Below are 19,158 nucleotides of genomic sequence, written 5' to 3' on the forward strand. Positions count from 1 at the left end.
AAAGTTAAACCTTTAGACATTGTAAATGCAACAGCCTCATACTCCCTTGGCTCATGTATTAAAAAATTGAAAAGCACAGAACTTTTTGTTTTCAAACTTTTCTTTCTATTAAAGTTTTTTTTTTACCCTAACATGTAACATTTAATGCTAATAATTCAGGCAGGTTGCAATACCTTCAAAATATTTTTGAGTGAATGCATCTAAAATTACATAGATTTGTAAGACGTTTAAGGTTTTGCATTTTTTTAATTAACATTATAACATTATAATTCTCATTGATTAAAAACATGGGCATGATATATTTTTTCCACATCCCCACCACTGTTCCCTCTTAGCCTCTCCCTCGTTTTCCGTCTCTTGGTATCGTCCATGTGGCTTCATTCAAGGTAGGATTTCACAGAAAGGCCATCAAAAGAGATGCAAGTAAGATGTGTGCTATCTCTATTCACTGTGCTCAAACAAACCAATCTTTTGATAAAGGTTTGTAAGTGTTTCAGATGTGTCAGCTTGCTTTTTTGCTTGGGTTGTTGTAGTTCAGCTGAAACAAGTTGTGTTGGCTTCAGACATTAGCTGTGATGGCAAATAAAAAACATTAAAAATTACGATAATTATTATTAAATTCCGCTTCTGGTGTGGGAAGATGGCAGCACAAATTCACCTTTGCGGTGGCCTCACCCAGTACGGTCCATGCAGTGTGTTCGTTTGATGGCTGGGAGAGCTTGGTCTGCTGCATCCTGTGGGCCCAGGGACCACAGCCCTGCCTGGAGCGGAAACACCAAGGGCGGTCTGACAGGATGCGGAAGCAGGGCAGGCTAAGCTAACTGCTAGCCCATGCAGACCAGCAGTTCTGATAATACAGAGGGCGGTCTGGTGGCGGCCTCGCCTGGTGTTGACTTTGGTGTCGCCATGTGGAGTGCGGGTGCGGGGAGGTGTGTCGAGGGTGTCTGGCTGGGAGAGCTGGCGTTGAATTGGCTGAGGGAGCCTGGTCTGCTGTGTCCGGTGGGCCCAAGGACCCCGGAGCTGCGCCAGAAAAGGAAACACCGAGGGCGGTCTGACAGGATGCGGAAGCGGGGCAGGCTAAGCTAACTGGTAGCCCATGCAGACCAGAAGTCATCCTGGCTGGCGTTTGTTCTCCTGGACAGTGATTTTTTTTTTTGGTTAGTTTGGATTTTTGTATTAGTTTGGATATATGTGTTTTTGTGTTTGTGTTGCACTGCTGTGGGCTGGGGGAAATGACATTTTGTTTCATTTCATGTACGCAAGTACATGAAATGAAATGACAAAGTGTCCTGATTCCAGAAAATCTTTGTTTGTATTGTGCCTTTTAAAACAAATACTGCAAACTGCTTTCTAGTGGAAAAAAAGAGAAAATTGTGCCACTTGGCTGTAATTATGGGTTTCAGGCGTCTGGCCTTTAGTGTTACACAAGAGGAAAACACAGTTGCAAGAACCATCAGGTAAACAATTTGGTGTTCAATTCACAGTTAAAAGCTTGACATGCAATGAAAGATCAAGCAGCAGGTTCCCCTTCAAGCTGTGAGTCTGCCAACAGCAGCAGGCACCACACAGCGTCCTGCAGCTGCCTGGCCACATTCACAAGGAAGGCAATCCAACACCCCCTGAGGAATGTGAGCTACCACCAGGGTGAAATACTGCAGTCAAAAGCTATTGTACACCCCTCTAAAGCAAACATTGCGGCTAGTTCCTCACCTGCAGTTTTAGTAAAGATGTCAGATAACACGTTGGATTTAAAACCTGCACACAGGGCATGTATGTAAGTAACCTGCTAGCATCTATTTCAGCATCCCTGATATATTCTCCACACTATTGCACTTTATCACCTCTTATTTCGCCTGTATAAGTCAATCCTTGTGTATGTATCCGAAGATTGTTGTGTTATAGTGTTGTTACTCTATGTTAATTACACAGAGAGCCACAAAACCGGAGTCAAATTCCATGTTTGTGCAAACCTACATGGCCAATAAACCTGATTCTGATATATGAAACTGTCCAAAATTGAAGAACCCAGAAAATGGCTTTTCTGACATTTAGCATGGTTTCTAATAACTGATAGGAAACAACATATTGCTTAGAAGATGGTACGACACTCTTGATAGATCAGTTGTCAGTGGGTATCTAACCACTAGCATGTGATGGCAGCCTGATGGTATTAGCTACAGAGTTTAGCAAAGTTGTACTCTTTTGAGAGTACTTCTTGAAGCCCCTGCTAGGCTTTTATTCTGGACTAAAAGTGCACCAGTACATACAACTTTTAAAGTGAACATCTTCCTGCGCTCAAAATCAACAATACAACATGAGGGGTGTTTGCAAGGGTGTTTATTATTTCTACTGAAATCACTATAAAGTTGAATCTGAAAATGTATTAACATGTGTAATCATACAGAGGCTGAGGAGTTGATGCAATGTCCCTGAATCTCAAATAGTCTTGGTGAGATAAAATCAGTTTTCTTAATTTCACAATAAAATGGCAAGGCCCTCTTCAGAATTAACAGTTTGCACTGGGTAAGCATCAGTACCCTCTTAATCTCTCTCCCACATACACAGGAATATAAACATGCCACATTTATTTGCCACCATAAACATTCTGAATGCTTGTCACGTGTATACGTTTGGAGATTTATTGCGATATACCTTGTGGAAGGAATTTGAAATGATATGTTTTCTCTCAGTGCAGTGTGTTTATCTTTGCGTAGGCCAGATGAGACCATTTATAAGCTGTATGTCTAAAGATTACGCTCCCTGTTATCTGCTCTTTCTAATCATGTGCGGTCAAAGCCAATACTTAAGCACTTGTGGGATGGTCCAGTATCTTGTGACAAAACACTGTGTTTGTCTCTGTCTCTGCAGGGCGAGCAGTGCAACATTGTGCCAGATAACGTGGATGACATTGTAGCAGATATTGCCCAAGAGGAAAAAGAGGAAGGTCTGGCTCGTTCTCTCTAGTTATCTATCTCTCTCTCTTATATGTACCTGCTGCAAATAGTTTTAAGATTGTATCTCTGCTCCCTTTTGGCACCCTACAGATGATACCCCTGAGACGTGCATTTACTCCAACTGGTCTCCGTGGTCCGCCTGCAGCTCAGCCACTTGTGAGAAAGGCAAGCGGATGAGGCAGAGGATGCTGAAGGCCCAGCTGGACCTCAGTGTGCCCTGCCCACACACCCAGGATTTTGAGCCTTGCATGGGGCCCGGCTGCAGTGATGAAGGTGAGTGTCGGTACCAAAGACTCGAGGCCGCTCTCGGCTCATGCAGACAATGAGAACATCTTTAATGGAGCTGAGATCCCACTGCACTTGAGTCAAGGGATCCATCTAACGGGAGTAAATCCCGGCTGTCCGATAGCATAGGCTTTTATCTCTGGTACCCACAGGGCCACTTTATGGGCACTACAGGTGCTTTTCATCATCTTTGTTAGCATTTGAGCCTTATTGCATCGATTACTGGTCTGACACTGGAAAAGGTCAGGGCTGGTTTTTTAACAGGCCTTTATTGGTGTAGGGAATATCAGCAATACCCATTGCTCATTTGAGCAGCAGCTAATAAAATGGTAGCAGCCAGAGAGGTAAAGTACAGCAAAGTGTTTATGAGGCGAGCTTTTATGTGTCCGAGCCGATAGTATAACAGGCAGGGGGCAGGGTTGGATGCTAACTATGTCACCTTAGCCAAAAATATCCCATTTATACATGGCGCCAATGTCTAGATGATCCTTTTGTGGGTTTTATGTTTGAGAGTCATGCTTTTGTCAATGTCTGTTTGTGTTCACCCACTGATGCTGTTAATTGTTCAATTACTGCTGCTTTATTGAGCAGAACTAAATGTTGCTTTTTAAGACTTGTTTTACTGAAGTGGCCTAAACTAATAATACATAAACCATCTTCAGTAAATAAAGGAAGAAGCTATTGTTATTGCCCCAGAAAGATGAATCTAGACACAATGTTTCATCACTCATCTAAGTGGGGTCTTCAGTCTCAACTGATTGCAGGTGTCCCCACCCTTATAAACAATGCAATGCCATAACGACTGAAACCAACGCTCGGTTTCATATGCAAATTGCCATGACAGTTAACTACAGTTACAATGGCCATGTCTACTATTCACAGAGGATTTAGGAATGGTTGCAATCACAGCATTGTAAGGTGGTGACACGTGTACTCTTAGCCCCCCCCCCTCCCCCTCAGTTCAGGGATGGTCATTCTGTTCCCTGTTCAAACCAGCATTCCTCCCTATCAAGGATGTGCACATCCTCATCCTTGAAAGAGTGGGTGTAGACTGTGGAGTCCTGGCCTGAGCTGTTGGCTCTTCTGTGTTGTGCCATCCTCTTGGCCATCATAGATGGCCAGAGAAGTCATCTATGTGAGCGGGGCTGCTAAGAGTACATCTGTTGCCATCTTACAATGCTGTGATTGCAACTATTCCTCAGTCCTCTGTGAATAGTACACATGGCCATTGTAACTGTAGTTGACTGTCACGGTAATTTGCATATGAAACTGGTCATTGTTTCCGGTCGTTACGCAACTGTATTGTTTATAAAGGTGCGGATACCTGCAGTCAGTTCGACTGAAGAGATCACTTAGATGAGTGATGAAACGTTTTATTCAGATGAACTGATCCAACATTCTGGGATTTCCTTACCTTGGTATTGAGCATGCATCAAGCTATTGTTATTGGTTTCTAATGCTTGGCACAACAATTTATTTTGATATAGAATGTCTTACCTGCATTGGGCTATGGACCATTTGGTGTGAATAGGAGTCGGCAGGCATGACACAGAATATATTACATCAAAATGACCACACTCAACATTCATAATAAATTCACCTTTGAATGCAGCTTTTCTAATTTTTTTTTTTTTACTCAAGTTGATTGATGTCGTTCAAAATCACCCACGAACAAGTTAACACATAATCACTGTGGTAAATATTCAATATTAATCTATCATATCAGACAGATAAACCAGCAGTTCCATGAGCTGGTTTATAGTTACACTCTTGTATAGCACTCCTTGACCTATTATTTTCTGCTTGCTGGAAAATATCATTTGCAGCCAACTCCCATCACAATTGTAAAAACTTTGAGGTATGGAACAGGGATTACTACATCCTGCCAAGTATAAGACAAAAAAAAGGCATAACCTTTTTGAAAATATAATATTGCCATTGTGCAACACAGTAGTTTGTATGTAACTTCACAGATGGGGAAATTACTGAGGTTTGTAATCTACTCGTTGACCTTTGACCCCTCAGATGCATCCACCTGTATGATGTCAGAGTGGATCACCTGGTCCCCATGCAGTGTGACGTGTGGGATGGGCACTCGTTCACGCGAGCGCTATGTAAAGCAGTTCCCTGATGATGGCTCAGTCTGCACCCTGCCCACAGAGGAAACAGATAAGTGTGTCGTCAATGAGGATTGCAGTGAGTTTCCTGGACTCAGTTTGACAAACATCTTCTATTAGTAAATGAGCGGTTAAGTGCGGGTTAGCTCCACATTTCAAACACCACATTATTATCCTCAGATACATTCATTATTATTCAGGGATCAGTTAGGACAACTCACATATTTGGAAAAGCAGATTTCATGCAATTGGAATGGCAGTATGACGTTTAGCTCTGGTGATGAATTGATCTCAATTCATTGCCATTAAAAACAATGTGCAGGCACACGTGCAAAAATGAAATGAGGGCTGCGGCGTCACCAAACAGTGCAAGACAGACAGACAAACATGGTATAAGATACTGACGAAGACTAAAAGATAAAGTTAAAAAAAGAGCATGAGTATAAACATATTTACAGACATTCAGTGGGTAGCCAGGTTCAGATGGGTAACAGCTTGGGGAAAGAAGCTGTTTTTGAGCCTGGTAGTGCAGGCTCTGAGGCTCCTGTAGCGCCTCCCAGAGCGCAGGGGGGAGAACAATCCATGGTTGGGGTGGGTAGGATCTCTGCTGATGCTGAGACCCCTTTGAAGGCAGCGTTTATGATTAATATCTTTGTTGGCTGGGACCTGGGTACCGGTGATATGCTGGGTCGCCTTGATGACCCGCTGCAGAGCTTTCTGGTCTACTGATGTGCAGCTGGTAGAAGTTGGTGAGAATTTTGGGGGATAGACAGGCGCTCCTCAAATGCAGGCATTGTTGGGCCTGGGTGTTTGATGTCCAGGAGAGGTCCTTACTGATGTGAACTCCAAGGAATCTAAAGCTAGAGACACGCTTCACTTCCACTCCATTGATGTGTATGGGGGAGTGGCTGCAGCTTCTAGACCTCCTGAAGTCCACAATCAGCTCCTTTATCTTCTGCACATTGAGACAAGATTGTTAGTGGTGCACCATAATGTGAGGTGCTGAATCTCGTCATTGTTGGTGATACCCGCAAACTTAACTGCTACATTTGAAGGGTGAGTTGGCAGGCAGTCGTGGGTAAAGGGGGAGAAAAAGTGGAGGTTCAGAACATAGCCTTGAGGGGCACCTGTGCTGAGGGTCAGGGTGGAGGAGGTGTGGTCACCTAACCTAACAGACTGAGGTCTGTTGGTCAGGAAGTCAAGGGTCCAGTTAACAGAGGGGAGTGGTTGAGGCCAAGGGAGAGGAGTTTGGGGGTTAGTTTGGCGGGAATGATAGTGTTGAAAGCAGAGCTGTAATATATGAACAGCATCCGGATGTATATGTTGTTAAGTTCAAGGTAGGTCAGAGCATAGTGCATGGCAGTGGCAATTGCGTCCTCCGTAGACCTTTTGGGATGGTAGGCAAACTGATGTGGGTTGACTGTGTGTGTGTGTGGGGGGGGGGGGGGGAATAATGTTTTTGATGTGAACCAGAACCAGTCTATCAGAGTACTTCATGGCAATGGGGGGGGGGGGGGTGTTGATTTCTTGGGAACAGGAATGATAGAGGTGATCTCCAAGGATGCCGGGATTATGGATTGAGACAGTGAGAGGTTAAAGACCTCAGCTAGCTGGTCGGAGCATTCTCGAAGGACTCAACCCGGTATGCCGTCCGGTCCGGCAGCCTTCCGTGTGTTCGCTCTGCGCAGTGATTCTCTGACCTCTGCGATCAATAGAGTGAGCATCTGGTTTTCTGGATGGGTAGGGATTTTGGAGCTGGGTCAGTACTGTCCTTTTCGAAGCGGGCATAGAAATGATTTAGCTCATCTGGGAGGGAGGCGTCATGGACAGTGGGACCACTACTGGAGCATTTCCCATTATCGTAACAGTACCCCCCTCAGTATAGCTGGTCTGCATTGATTTTGGAACCTCGACAAAGGTGGTAACAGTTACCAAAATGTCGGTACTTTCCAGTAATGGAAAACGAAAAAGTCGAGTTGAGTTGAGTTGGTACCATGTAGTGGAAAAGGGGCATAAGATAGCACAGCAGATGTCTGTTCATTAATGTCTATATGGGAGCCATGGGTGGCTGAATGTGCAAAAATACTCCAGTCAGTGTTGACAAAACAGTCCTGAGTTCAGAGACTGCTCCTTCTAGCCAGACAGGGATTGTATTTACTGCTGGCTTGATCTGTTTTATGGGGGGGGGGGGTTGTAGGCTGGGGCCAGGAACAGGCAGAGGTGGTCAGACTGCCCCAGGTGGGGGCAGGAAGTAGCCTTGTATGAGTCCTCAATGTTAGTATAATAATGGTCCAGGATTTTTTGTCCCCTAGTAGGGTAGGAGACATTTTGATGGAATTTGGGTAATACAGCCTTGAGGTTAGTTTGATTGAAATCACCACCTATGATAAAGGCATTGTCCAGGTGTTTGGTCTGCTGATGGCACATTGTAGTTGCTTAAGTGCTACCTTAGCATTAGCATGAGGGAGGGATGCACATAGCGGCAATGGTAATTGCCGTTAGCTCCCTAGGCAGGTAAAAAGGCCTGCACTGAATCATAAGGAGGTCCAGATCAGCAGAGCAATGCCTTTCAACGACCTTTGTATTGTTGCACCAAGAGTTCAATACTCGAACCTCCTCCAGATCTCGCTGGAGTCCGCTGTCCTGTCGGCATGGAAGGCTGTGCGGCCCGCTAACTTGACAGCCGAGTCGGCTATGTTGCTGTTAGCCAGATCTCCGTAAACATCAGCAGACAGCCTGAATCTTGTTCGTTCGTTCATTTTGTTAGCTAACGATCGGACATTAGCCATGAAGATGCTGAGAAGGGAAACTTTGAAGGGAGCGCTACTAAGCTTAGCATGTAGCCCACCCTGCTTACCCCTCTTCTGTTTAAGTTGCCGACGGGGGCAGCGTTTCCATTGTGAGACCGGTGAGCGGAAGGGAAGTGAGTAATCCATTCGGAGGTTTAAAAGTTCCTGACGGCTGTAGAAGATCGCATAACCTACACTTGTAAATAAACTTAAATCTAATAAAGAAAACATAGCACTGAACAGGGAGCCACAGTAGCCGCTGCATGCCACCATCTTGGGGATCTGCTTGTGAGTACTAAATCTATGAAGAACATCAAATCCCCCATAAAGTACATAGAGACATATCCACACAGATGGTAGCTGCAACGGTGATGGATGAGCAGTCACACGTGACAGCAGCAGATGTATACAAGCATCAATATGCAGCACAAACTGGTTTCCTCAAGTTTCATAGCCTGCCTTTTGATTGGTGGATTGAATTTCCTGACTTAATTTGTTCCACCCATTTATACATAATATGGTTCAACTATTTTATATGTGTGTTTGTAATATAGTCTGATCTAGGCATACAACAACATACTATAACAATGTAAGTTGTCATTTTGGCAATAGATTTCATCATTTAGAGCGGCACAGTCACCTCACAGCAAGAAGGTCCTGGGTTCGAGCCCCGGGGTAGTCCAAACTTGGGGGTTGTCCCAGGTCATCCTCTGTGTGGAGTTTGCATGTTCTCCCCGTGTCTGCGTGGGTTTCCTCCCACGGTCCAAGGACATGTAGGTAAATTGTCCCTAGGTGTGAATGTGTGTCGGCCCGTCCAGGGTGTTTCCCCGCCTGACGCCCAACGACTGCTGGGATAGGCTCCAGCATCCCACAACCCTGAGAGCAGGGTAAGCGGTTTGGATAATGGATTTCATCATTTATCAAATTAAATACCAACCTGGTATCAGCTTCACAATTGCTGCGATTTACTCGACTTTGTCTGATTCATATCCCAATAATACTGTTATCTATTCATAACACTCTAATTCACGTATCACACAAGCATACTTTAGGGTTGGTTTTGCCTGCTGGTCAGACCAAGCAAACCATTTTCAGACATCAAACATGGCTCCGGGAACCTGTGATGGGCATTTTTTCTTATTTCTGTCATTTCCTACACGTAACGATTAAAAGATTGATCGAGAAAATAACTGTTAGTTGCAGCCCTGGAGTTATTGAGTAGGTGGTATTTCCCTCTCTAAACCGCTTATCTTGCCCTCCAGCCCCCAGCAGTTGCCTGGTTACAGAATGGGGGGAGTGGGATGTCTGCAGTGCCACTTGCGGCCTGGGCATGAAGAGGAGGGAGCGCATGGTGAAGATGCCTCCTGCCGACGGGTCTGTGTGTGGTGCAGAGGTGCTGGAGGTGGAGAAGTGCATGATGCCAGAGTGCCGTGAGTAGCAAAATCAAAACCAGGGTCCCTATTCACTTCAAAGTTGATGAAGTATAGTCTGAGTGTATTCCATCATGTGTAGACACAATTCCCTGTATGCTGACTCCGTGGTCGGACTGGAGTGACTGCAGTGTGACGTGTGGGAAGGGCCTGCGGACTCGCCAGCGTATGCTGAAGTCCCCAGTGGAGTTGGGGGAGTGTACAGAGGACCTGGAACAGGTGGAGAAGTGCATGCTGCCAGAGTGTCGTGAGTAACATACACCCCACACACACACCTGAGTAAAGATATAGCATTTTTGTCATACAGACGTAGGCACCAGCCTTTGCTCCTTATACCATACAGCCATATTATATCGAACAAGGGAAATGTGGTGGGTAGCATGTGATTATACTTTTCACTTAAAATCAGTCAGTTTTATTGCCAAGCAAGTTTTTAACATACTGGGAAACTGACCTGGTTCAAAGTAAAAACAGGGCGTCCAGGTAGCGGTCTATTCCATTGCCTACACACACACACAGGGATCTCCGGTTCGAATCCCATGTTATGTCCGGCTTGGTCAGTCGTCCCTACAGACACAATTGGCCATGTCTGTGGGTGTGTGTCCTGGTTGGTCAGGGCACCTGTTCAGGAGGGAGGGGGAACAGCGTGATCCTCCCACGTGCTACATCCCCGCAGTAAAACTCCCCACGTATCTGTATCATGTGGTAGTCTGCAGCCCTCTCCGGATCGGCAGAGTGGGGTAATTGGCCAAGTGTAATTGGGGGAGAAAAAATAGATGCATATGTCACATTGCTGTCCTATAAATATTAGAATACTGGATCTTTTAAGTGTGTAAAACTAATGTATAAGTATTTTCAAAACTATGCAAACAGGAGCAATATTGCAAGGTATTATTGCTATACTACTGTACAGTAGCCACACACAAACAAGTAGCATGCCCTAAAAGACTACTATCTAAACTTATTGCTACTGTTAAATATTGAACCATCACTTTTGTGAGAGATTTACTATCAGCTAACATTCAAATGAGTGCCACTGCAATTCCCCCACAGTTAACAAATGCCCTTTGCAAAACTCTCCTTCAGGTAATAAATTATGTCCCTTATGTGAATGGACAACCACGAACTGTCATCATCAATGTCAGCTGGCCTGTTTTTGAATCGTTGCAAGTTATCACAGGGAAAACTCTCTCTCAATAAACGTTGTGTCCAGATGAACTGATTCAACTTTGTGATTTCCTTAACTGGATTACTATTGAACATGCATAAAGACATCATGCGAGCTAGCTAGCTACCAAAGAATCATGAACTCCAGGCCACACCTCCTCAACCTTCTGAGGATTGGTTGTATGCAGATATGGGGCACTATAACAGTTAACTCCAACCCTGTACTCGTGAAGCTAAAAAAAATGACACTGACTGAACTAAAATCATTGGACTAGATCTTTTGAAAAACCAAATGGATTGCACCTGGACTTTATTTGAAAAAATTAGGTCTCTGCTGTATATGCCACTGTGCACTGAAAACACCTGGAAGTCAGAGATATAGGATCCCCAGAAAATTGGGCAGTGCAGCTATCACATGGCCGCCTCTGGTGCCTAGTGATGGATGATGTTTTATTTATTCCAGAAGAGAGAGAATCACATGGCTTGTCAACCTGCTCCTCACTTCACATTCAGACATCCTAAATAGGATGCGTGTATGAAGCTCTTGCCTATTAGGGATTGACGCGAGCTCTGTCAGTGCTCACATGTCTATGATGGTCCATGCTACACCCCTTTGCAGTGAAATTACACACGACAGGAGATATAACATCACCTCTACTGACATTAATCTTATGTTCGATCAGACAGGCTCCCACTTTTCTCAAAGCCTTGCCAAAATAGTTACATGCTATGCAGTCTCGTAAGGCCTTTGCACACCAAGTCCAAATTTTGTCCATTAAGTTTACATATCCACAACAACAAAAAAGTCATCCTTCATAAATGTTTTCAGCACACTAGATTTTCTGCATATTTTTTTTGTTGGAACACGATGACAGATAAGGAAATTAAACACATGAAAAATTCTGACTTGGTGTGCAAAGGCCTTTAATTTTGTAACATCTGCCATACATACAGAATAGCTTAGTGTGAAAATAAATTCTATTTTCTTCATTGTGTCTGCTTTGCTCTCTTTTATCACTCGAAGATGATGTTCTCACTATTTCCCCAGATAATAATTTATGCCCTGTAGGACATGCATTGTTCTACTATTGAAATACACAGTTCATTTGAATTCCACAAAAAGTAGTAGTTGATGTTAATGGATTTTATTTATCTTTCATCTTGCTGTTCTATCCTCCTTTCCCCTCTCATCATAAAATTACTTTAATCACTCGCACCTCTTGTTTGGCCACAACTCGTCTCCTCTCCTGTCTCCAGCTACAGACTGTGTGGTGACAGAGTGGACCGAGTGGTCAGAGTGCAACAAGTCCTGCGGAAAGGGTCACATGATCCGGACACGCATGGTGAAGCTGGAGCCTCAGTTTGGGGGAGACCCCTGCCCCGAGACCATCCAGAGGAGGAAGTGCAAGATCAGGAAATGCAACCGCGGCCAAGCCAACAGTGATGAGAAGAAACGACGCAAGGAGCAGCGTGAGAAGAGGAGAAGCAAACAGGGAGGGAGGGAGGAGGTCACCGCTGAACTCCCAGGTGGGTATCCCTAATACACAGGTGGTGGGTTTCATAACGAAAGTACAAAAACTCAGCGAAAGTCAGACAAGGAACACAGTGACTGTGTTCACATGCAGTCAGTAATCCAATTAAGGTGAATAATGGAATTATTATTAGAACTGTAGCCACTACAGAGGTATAAAGTTGATCAGCCACAACATGAAGATATGGGAAAGAGTAATAGAAGCTACGTTAAGAGGAGAGGTGACGATTAGTGAGCAGTAGTATGTTTTCATGCCACGAAAGAGCACCACAGATGTGATGTTTGCTTTGAAAGTGTTGCATTGTGTCTTTGCAGATTTAGAGAAAGCATATGACAGAGTGCTGAGAGAGGAGGTGTGGTATTGTATGAGAAAGTTGGGAGTTACAGAGGTGAGGTGTGCAGTTGGAATGACAGATGGGTTAAGGTGGAGGTGGGATTACATCAAGGATAGACTCTGAGCCCTTTCTTGTTTGCAGTGGGCATGGACAGGTTGACGGACGAGATCAGGCAGGTGTCTCCGTGGACTATGATGTTTGCGGATGACATTGTGATCTGTAGCGCGAGTAGGGAGCAGGCTGAGGAGGGCCTGGAGAGAAGAATTCAAGTCAGTAGGAGCAAGCTGAAATACGTGTGTGAGTGAGGACAGTGGAATGGTAAGGATGCAAGGAAGGCGTGAGTTTAAATACTTGGGGTCAACTGTCCAAAGTAACGGGGAGTGCAGAAGAGAGGTGGAGAAGTGCGTCAGGAGTGATTTGCAACAGAAAGGTATCAGGAAGAGTTAAAGGGAAGGTTTACAAGATGGTTGTGAGACAGTGGGAGTAACGAAGGACAAGTATATTAGAGAGACAGCTTAGGTTGGACGGTTTAGAGACGAGGCAAGATTGAGATGGCTTGGACATGTGTGGAGGAGAGACGCTGGGTATAGAGCTGCCAAGGAAGACAGAAGAAGCGATGGCTATGTAACATCAGAGAGTGGACAGGCCTTTGACTTTTCTAGCTTACAGAGGGCAGTTGAGGACTCAACAGCGGTGCCCCAACGACCTCTCGAGAGGTTACGGGATAGGTGAGAGAGAGGACATACAGGTGGCTGGTGTGACAGAGGAGGATGCAGATGATCCTCTGTGGTAACCCCTAACGGAAGCAGCCAAAAGTATTAGTTTGATTAAGGTGTCTACATGGGGGGGGGGGGGGGGTGGCTTGGCAGTCTATTCCGTTGGCTACCAACACAGGGATCTCTAGTTCGAATCCCCGTGTTACCTCCGGCTTGGTCAGGCGTACCTACAGACACAATTGGCAGTGTCTGCGAAGCCGGATGTGGTTATGTGTCCTGGTCGCTACACTAGGAGGATCCTCCCACACGCTACGTCGCCCTGGTGAAACTCCTCACTGTCAGGTGAAAAGAAGGAGCTGGCGACTCCACATGTATCGGAGGAGGCATGTGGTAGTCTGCAGCTCTCCCCAGATCGGCAGAGGGGAGGTCCAAAAGAAAAAGGTGTCTACATGATTTTTCTCCCAAGTTCACACGACTTGTTGGATAGTCGAATTACGGAACGGAAGCCATGTTATGTGTGATCACACTTCCAACACTTTGAGACTTTTTGGAAAACGTCTCAGTTTCTGTGTTCTCCCCATGTCCAAAAACTTTACTGAGCATGAACATTTGCTGTTTCAGTCTCACTCTAGAAACGCAGTGGTTTGTCCTTTGTGTATCATTTCCAGTTCAGATGCCAGTAGCTCTTGGTGTATGCACACAAGCAATTCACCGAAAGCACTCTGATTAAGGTGCAAGTACAGTAACTCGGACGATTGAGGAAAAATCTGGCTCTGCTCATCCCATTATGGTTACATAAGGTCCAAATGATAATAAGATAGTTTGGTTAAAGTGTTTACTTCGCAGCTGCAGTTCTCAAACGATTGCCTTAATCTGATTAAAATCGAATTTTAACTTGCATGGAAACATACTGATTGTAATCCCCCCCCCTCCTTTTCCCCAACATTTCTGTCCTTAGTGTGTAAGATGAGGCCATGGTCGAGCTGGACAGACTGTACCAAGCTGTGTGGAGGGGGTATCCAAGAGCGGCTCATGACGGCTAAGCGGAGGTTTAAGAGTGCCCAACTTCCCAGCTGCAAGGACAGGAAGGAGATCAGGGCGTGTAACGTGCACCCTTGCTAGGACAGAGGAAAGGTGTAGGAGTTGGGGTGGTTAGGGGCTTGTGGGATGACAGTGGAGCTGGGAACAGGACAGGGTGTGGCACAATGTCACACGATGATCTAATGCACTCTGTTTAGGGCTGAACTGGCACACACTTGAATCAGCATTGTTTGAATCCAGAGACCAGTTTATAGGAAAATCTCTGGGACTGTAAAGGAAAATACTGGGTTTTTTTTACAACCTGGGTCTTATTTTTAATGTTTTTGTCATTGTGGAGATCTGGGAAACAGGACCAGTGGTGGAGACAGTTTTACAACTTACAGAGCAACCAAACATTAGCCTTAAACCTGTCCTTTCAACAACAGCAGAAATTATAGACACTTAGTGCCATGGTTGGACTTTGTACATCAGTTAACACCTTCTCAGTTGTGCTGGCGCGGTAGTTTATCGATGGTAACTACTACCTATCTTGAAAGTTGAACCAAGAAGTAGCTCAGCAATGTTGTCAACCATTGTTAATATTGGACATTTCAGGCTTTAACTTCCATTTTTCCTTCCAAATACCTGGTTAACTTGGACTTGTCTAAACATGTCTGACACTCGTGTAAAGCTGAGTTAAGTGTTGGTCCTGAGTCCAAGATCTGCACAATGAAGTCGATGAGTAAAATATTACAACCTATGCGCAACTACAAAAATAAGATCCAGGTTGTAAAAAAAAAAAAAGAAGTAATTTTTCCTTTATGATTAGCATCGTCACTAATTCTGTACTTTGTGGTCAGTTGCCATTAATCTGAAGGTCTCTGATATAGTATTCAGTGGCGTCCTGCCAACCTCGATTAATTGAATAGGATGTGTTAAGATTAGGGTTGGTGTGAAACCCGGCAGGACGATAGCTCTCCAAGAGCAGGGTTGGAAACTACTGCATTATGTTTTACATAAAAATGAAGCGTTTCAAACAATCCACCAGCAGAACCCTCAGAGATTGAAGTGAAGTGGAACTGAATTTATCTGAACTGATCTGGATTTAAACCTGACTGATTCTTCTCTGTGCTTTTAACTGGCTCCATTATGTACAAGATTCTTTTGCAAGATTACTGTATACTTGTTGTGGTATAATATATCTTGAAAATGATGATGAAATGTAAATTCATTTAATAAGATACAAAACTGTTATATCCTGTGGTATCCCTCAGTAGTTCAGTTATCTTCAAGAACTTAAAGCACAGGTGCCCAGCCATTCCAGTATTTTATAAACCTCCTAATAACGTTGTTTCTAGGACACAAAATGCCCCCGTGACTTTTTATCCAGCTATATTACTGTACATGTAGATGCGCCGCAATTGAGATCTCTATCATTTTGAGCATTATTAGAAGATTTTGTTATTTTTCGCTGTGGATTTTTTGATAAGAATGTCCTCCCAAGATTCTTACCAAAGTCTTGTGTAGATGTTTTGTAGATGTTCCCCCGTCCTTTTCTTTTCCGCTAACATATTGATATTTTGGAATAATATCACCTTTACAATAAAAGTAAATGTGACAACTTGTCACCTAGACGTGTCTATTTCTTGAGCGTTTGTGTGTGCTTGAAAGGGGCTGGCGTAATCATGCATTACATATTTTCCACCACTAGATGGGGATAGCTAGTTTATTTTTGGACGTGCTACAAGTAAATTGAAAATCCAAGTCTTAAGCCTGTAATTATTATTTGAATGCCATAGCCATACTTTATCAAAACTACTAGTCCACATATTATTGTACCATCAAACGGAATTAGGGTAAATAACTGAGGAGTGTCTTTTCAGTCACTATCTCACAAAATGATCACCAGATGGCAGTAAATACCTGTTTTGGGCTGAAATGTGTCCTCTTAATATTTCTATCCGGCAACAGATATTTTAAAACATTTACTATGGTAATCTATACCTGGAATGCTTGAAACAATGTAAAGTAATAGAGTTCATTATTATCCCTGCCAAACAAGTTTTCCAATAATGGCTCTATCAGGATACCTGTATTTCACATTTCTGCTTCCTTTGAATGAACAGAGAGGTATGAAAGGCTATTGCATCATGAATGAACCGCCAACCTCCGTTAGACTCAGACTACTCTGGGGACAAGGGTGAAAAATTTAACACACACGTTATTAAGCCATTCCCGTTTCCATGCCAACCACCCAGAAATCCTCCATATTGAAAAGACTGAGGAGAAATTAACATGGTGGTAATTAAGTAGATACACTAAAATATTATTGCATATGGGGACAAAATACAATCATGTGACTTTACTCATCCAACAAATTGGTGGCTGAGCAGAAACAGAAGGATGGAGACAGATGTTTCTGTGTGAGTGAGTAAATCAAATAACCTCACCCCAGGGCTCAGCTGGGTTGCATATGATCACCCTGTTGCTAAAGCAACCAGGAGCTCAGACTGCGTTTGGCAGTGGAGTTCTGCAAAACCTGCAAGGTTCCATCAATGTTGTGGTTTGTTGATGAACATAAAAGATACAATCAATTTTTTTCTCTCTTTAGTGATAGTGACCACTATGTGCGACTAATAGGAATTGCAAGTGTTTTGGCAAATGTTTGCCCCATCCCCTGGAGTGACGGTAGGCCACGAATGACACAACTAATGTTAAACTCTCACATCTTTGCATGCTACCTTTGCTCATTTTACAGAGCTCCAACAGAAATGTCGGATGAAGAGGTAATCATGTTTAAAATTGTACAATTTTACAACTATATTTTCCCATCCATCCATTATCTGAACTGCTTATCCCGCCCTCAGGGACGCGGGGATGCTGGAGCCTATTCCAGCAGTCATTGGGGCGGCAGGCGGGGGGACAGGCCATCACAGAACCCACACACACATTCATACCTAGGGACAATTTTAGTATGGCCAATTCGCCTGACCTACATAGGAAGAACATGCAAACTCCACACAGGATGACCTGGGGCGACCCCAGGGCTCGAACCCAGGACCTTCTTGCTGTGAGGCAACCGCGCTAACCACCGTGCCGCTACAGCTACATTTTAAAACACTATAACCCTGAACCCCAATAAGCGGTCCACGGGCCGGACCTGGCCCGCGAGAGCCAAATGTCTGGCCCACGCTGAGCCATTGACTTTAACATACCTGTCATAACTTATGAAGGCTGGGCCCACACACACACACAGCACCCTACATACACCACACACTATTTATTATTATCACCGCTTTGTTATTTATTACTATTGTTGCCGCAGTGTTGAGCCGAAACACAAGAATTTTACTCTCTTACTTGTATAATGAGATGTAACAAAGAATCTTGAAATAAAGTGCGTGCTGCTCTACCTCACCGCACACCGTACACTTGACCTGTGACGTAGAGCACATGTGGACAGACGCAAGACATAAGCTGCACTCTCTACGGTCCTTAACTAGACACAGCCACTCACTAACTACATCACAGATAATCAATGACGATCCTAAACCAAGAACATGGCCTGCGCAAAAAAAGCGCAAAGTCGACCACGAAAACCGTCAGTTCAAATCTGACTGGACTGATCATTATTGTTTTATTTTACCGGACCACACCAATGCCAAACTGATATGCATGCAGACCGTAGCTGTCTGCAAAGCAGATGATCTAAAGCGGCACTTCCAACACTATGCATGCTGCCAGTTTTAATACCAACTACCCTACAAAATCAGATCACCACAAATATGATAACATCATACAAGCACTCCATTTCTACTATCTGTAAATCAACATCGGCACAAGAGACTGCAAAAGCTGCATCTCTTGTGATCAAAATACCGGGTTTCAAAAGGTATTTGTCCGACATCTAAATTTTGACATACAGTCCACAACACTAACATATTACCAATTGCTAATTAATACTAATTACTTATATTTGGGAGTCATTACTATAGAACAAACTGTAGAAGACAGATTTTTTTTTAAATCTATTTACATAGATCCATAAACTGCCTGTCAAAGTTCCTTATTCTCTGGCCAGCAGTTGAACCTTCAGTTTTGTAGTTCATGCCAAGAAGCCATTTGCGGATGCTGAGTTGATTAAAACGTGCAATTGATGTGGCTGGTGAAGTTTTAAGTCATGATGGGAAAAACAAAACAGTTGTGGAGCTTTTAAACCAGGTGCCATTGTCAGCTAACACGGCAACAAGAGTAGAACTTTTAGCAGAGGAGTGTTTTCCAATCTACTCACCGATTTGAAGAAAGCAGAAGCCATATCACTAGCCATAGACTCGTCCTGTGACTGAACCGATATGTGTTCGCAGAGTTTTTTGATGGGAGAACCTTTCGGTTTGCTTCCTCTGCCTGGGCGCACAACTGGGGAAATCATCTTTAATGAATTAACACAGTTCTTTGAGAAGAATGGCTCGGATGCGAGCAAAATTGTGTCCGTTGTCACCAATGGGACTCCGTCTTCAGTGGAACAATACAAAGACTTGGTAAGCTGGCTTGCTGCTTTCAACCAAGCGCTCTTAGCATTTAATTGCATTATTCACAGATCCGTGTTGTGCACTACACTGTGTGGGGAAATGAAAGAGGCGATGGATGCTGTGACGAGGCTGAAAAATTTAGTTCACTAAAGTTCTAGTCTGCACCGTCGCCTTTTCAGAGCATTGCTGGAGGAAATGTCAGTGAAACACAAGGATCTTTTGCTGCATAATGAGGTTTGCTGGCTGAGCAAAGGCCATGTGTTAGAGAGGGTGTGCAACGTGCAC

At 44.0% G+C, this 19,158-nt stretch overlaps 1 protein-coding gene across 1 annotated transcript in view; it reads left to right on the forward strand.

Moving 5' to 3' along the window:
* spon1a (spondin 1a) overlaps window positions 1-14,446 on the forward strand; it is a 177,135-nt gene extending 162,689 nt beyond the window's left edge. The window contains exons 9-15 of the mRNA XM_056279385.1: window positions 2,869-2,944; window positions 3,045-3,227; window positions 5,265-5,435; window positions 9,408-9,575; window positions 9,658-9,822; window positions 12,000-12,269; window positions 14,283-14,446. Of these exons, the coding sequence (XP_056135360.1) occupies window positions 2,869-2,944; window positions 3,045-3,227; window positions 5,265-5,435; window positions 9,408-9,575; window positions 9,658-9,822; window positions 12,000-12,269; window positions 14,283-14,446 (1,197 nt within the window). The remainder of the gene's footprint in view (window positions 1-2,868; window positions 2,945-3,044; window positions 3,228-5,264; window positions 5,436-9,407; window positions 9,576-9,657; window positions 9,823-11,999; window positions 12,270-14,282) is intronic.
* The last annotated feature ends 4,712 nt before the right edge of the window (window positions 14,447-19,158 follow it).

This window comes from Lampris incognitus, chromosome 4 (genome assembly GCF_029633865.1).
Source record: "Lampris incognitus isolate fLamInc1 chromosome 4, fLamInc1.hap2, whole genome shotgun sequence".
Lineage (NCBI taxonomy): Eukaryota > Metazoa > Chordata > Actinopteri > Lampriformes > Lampridae > Lampris > Lampris incognitus.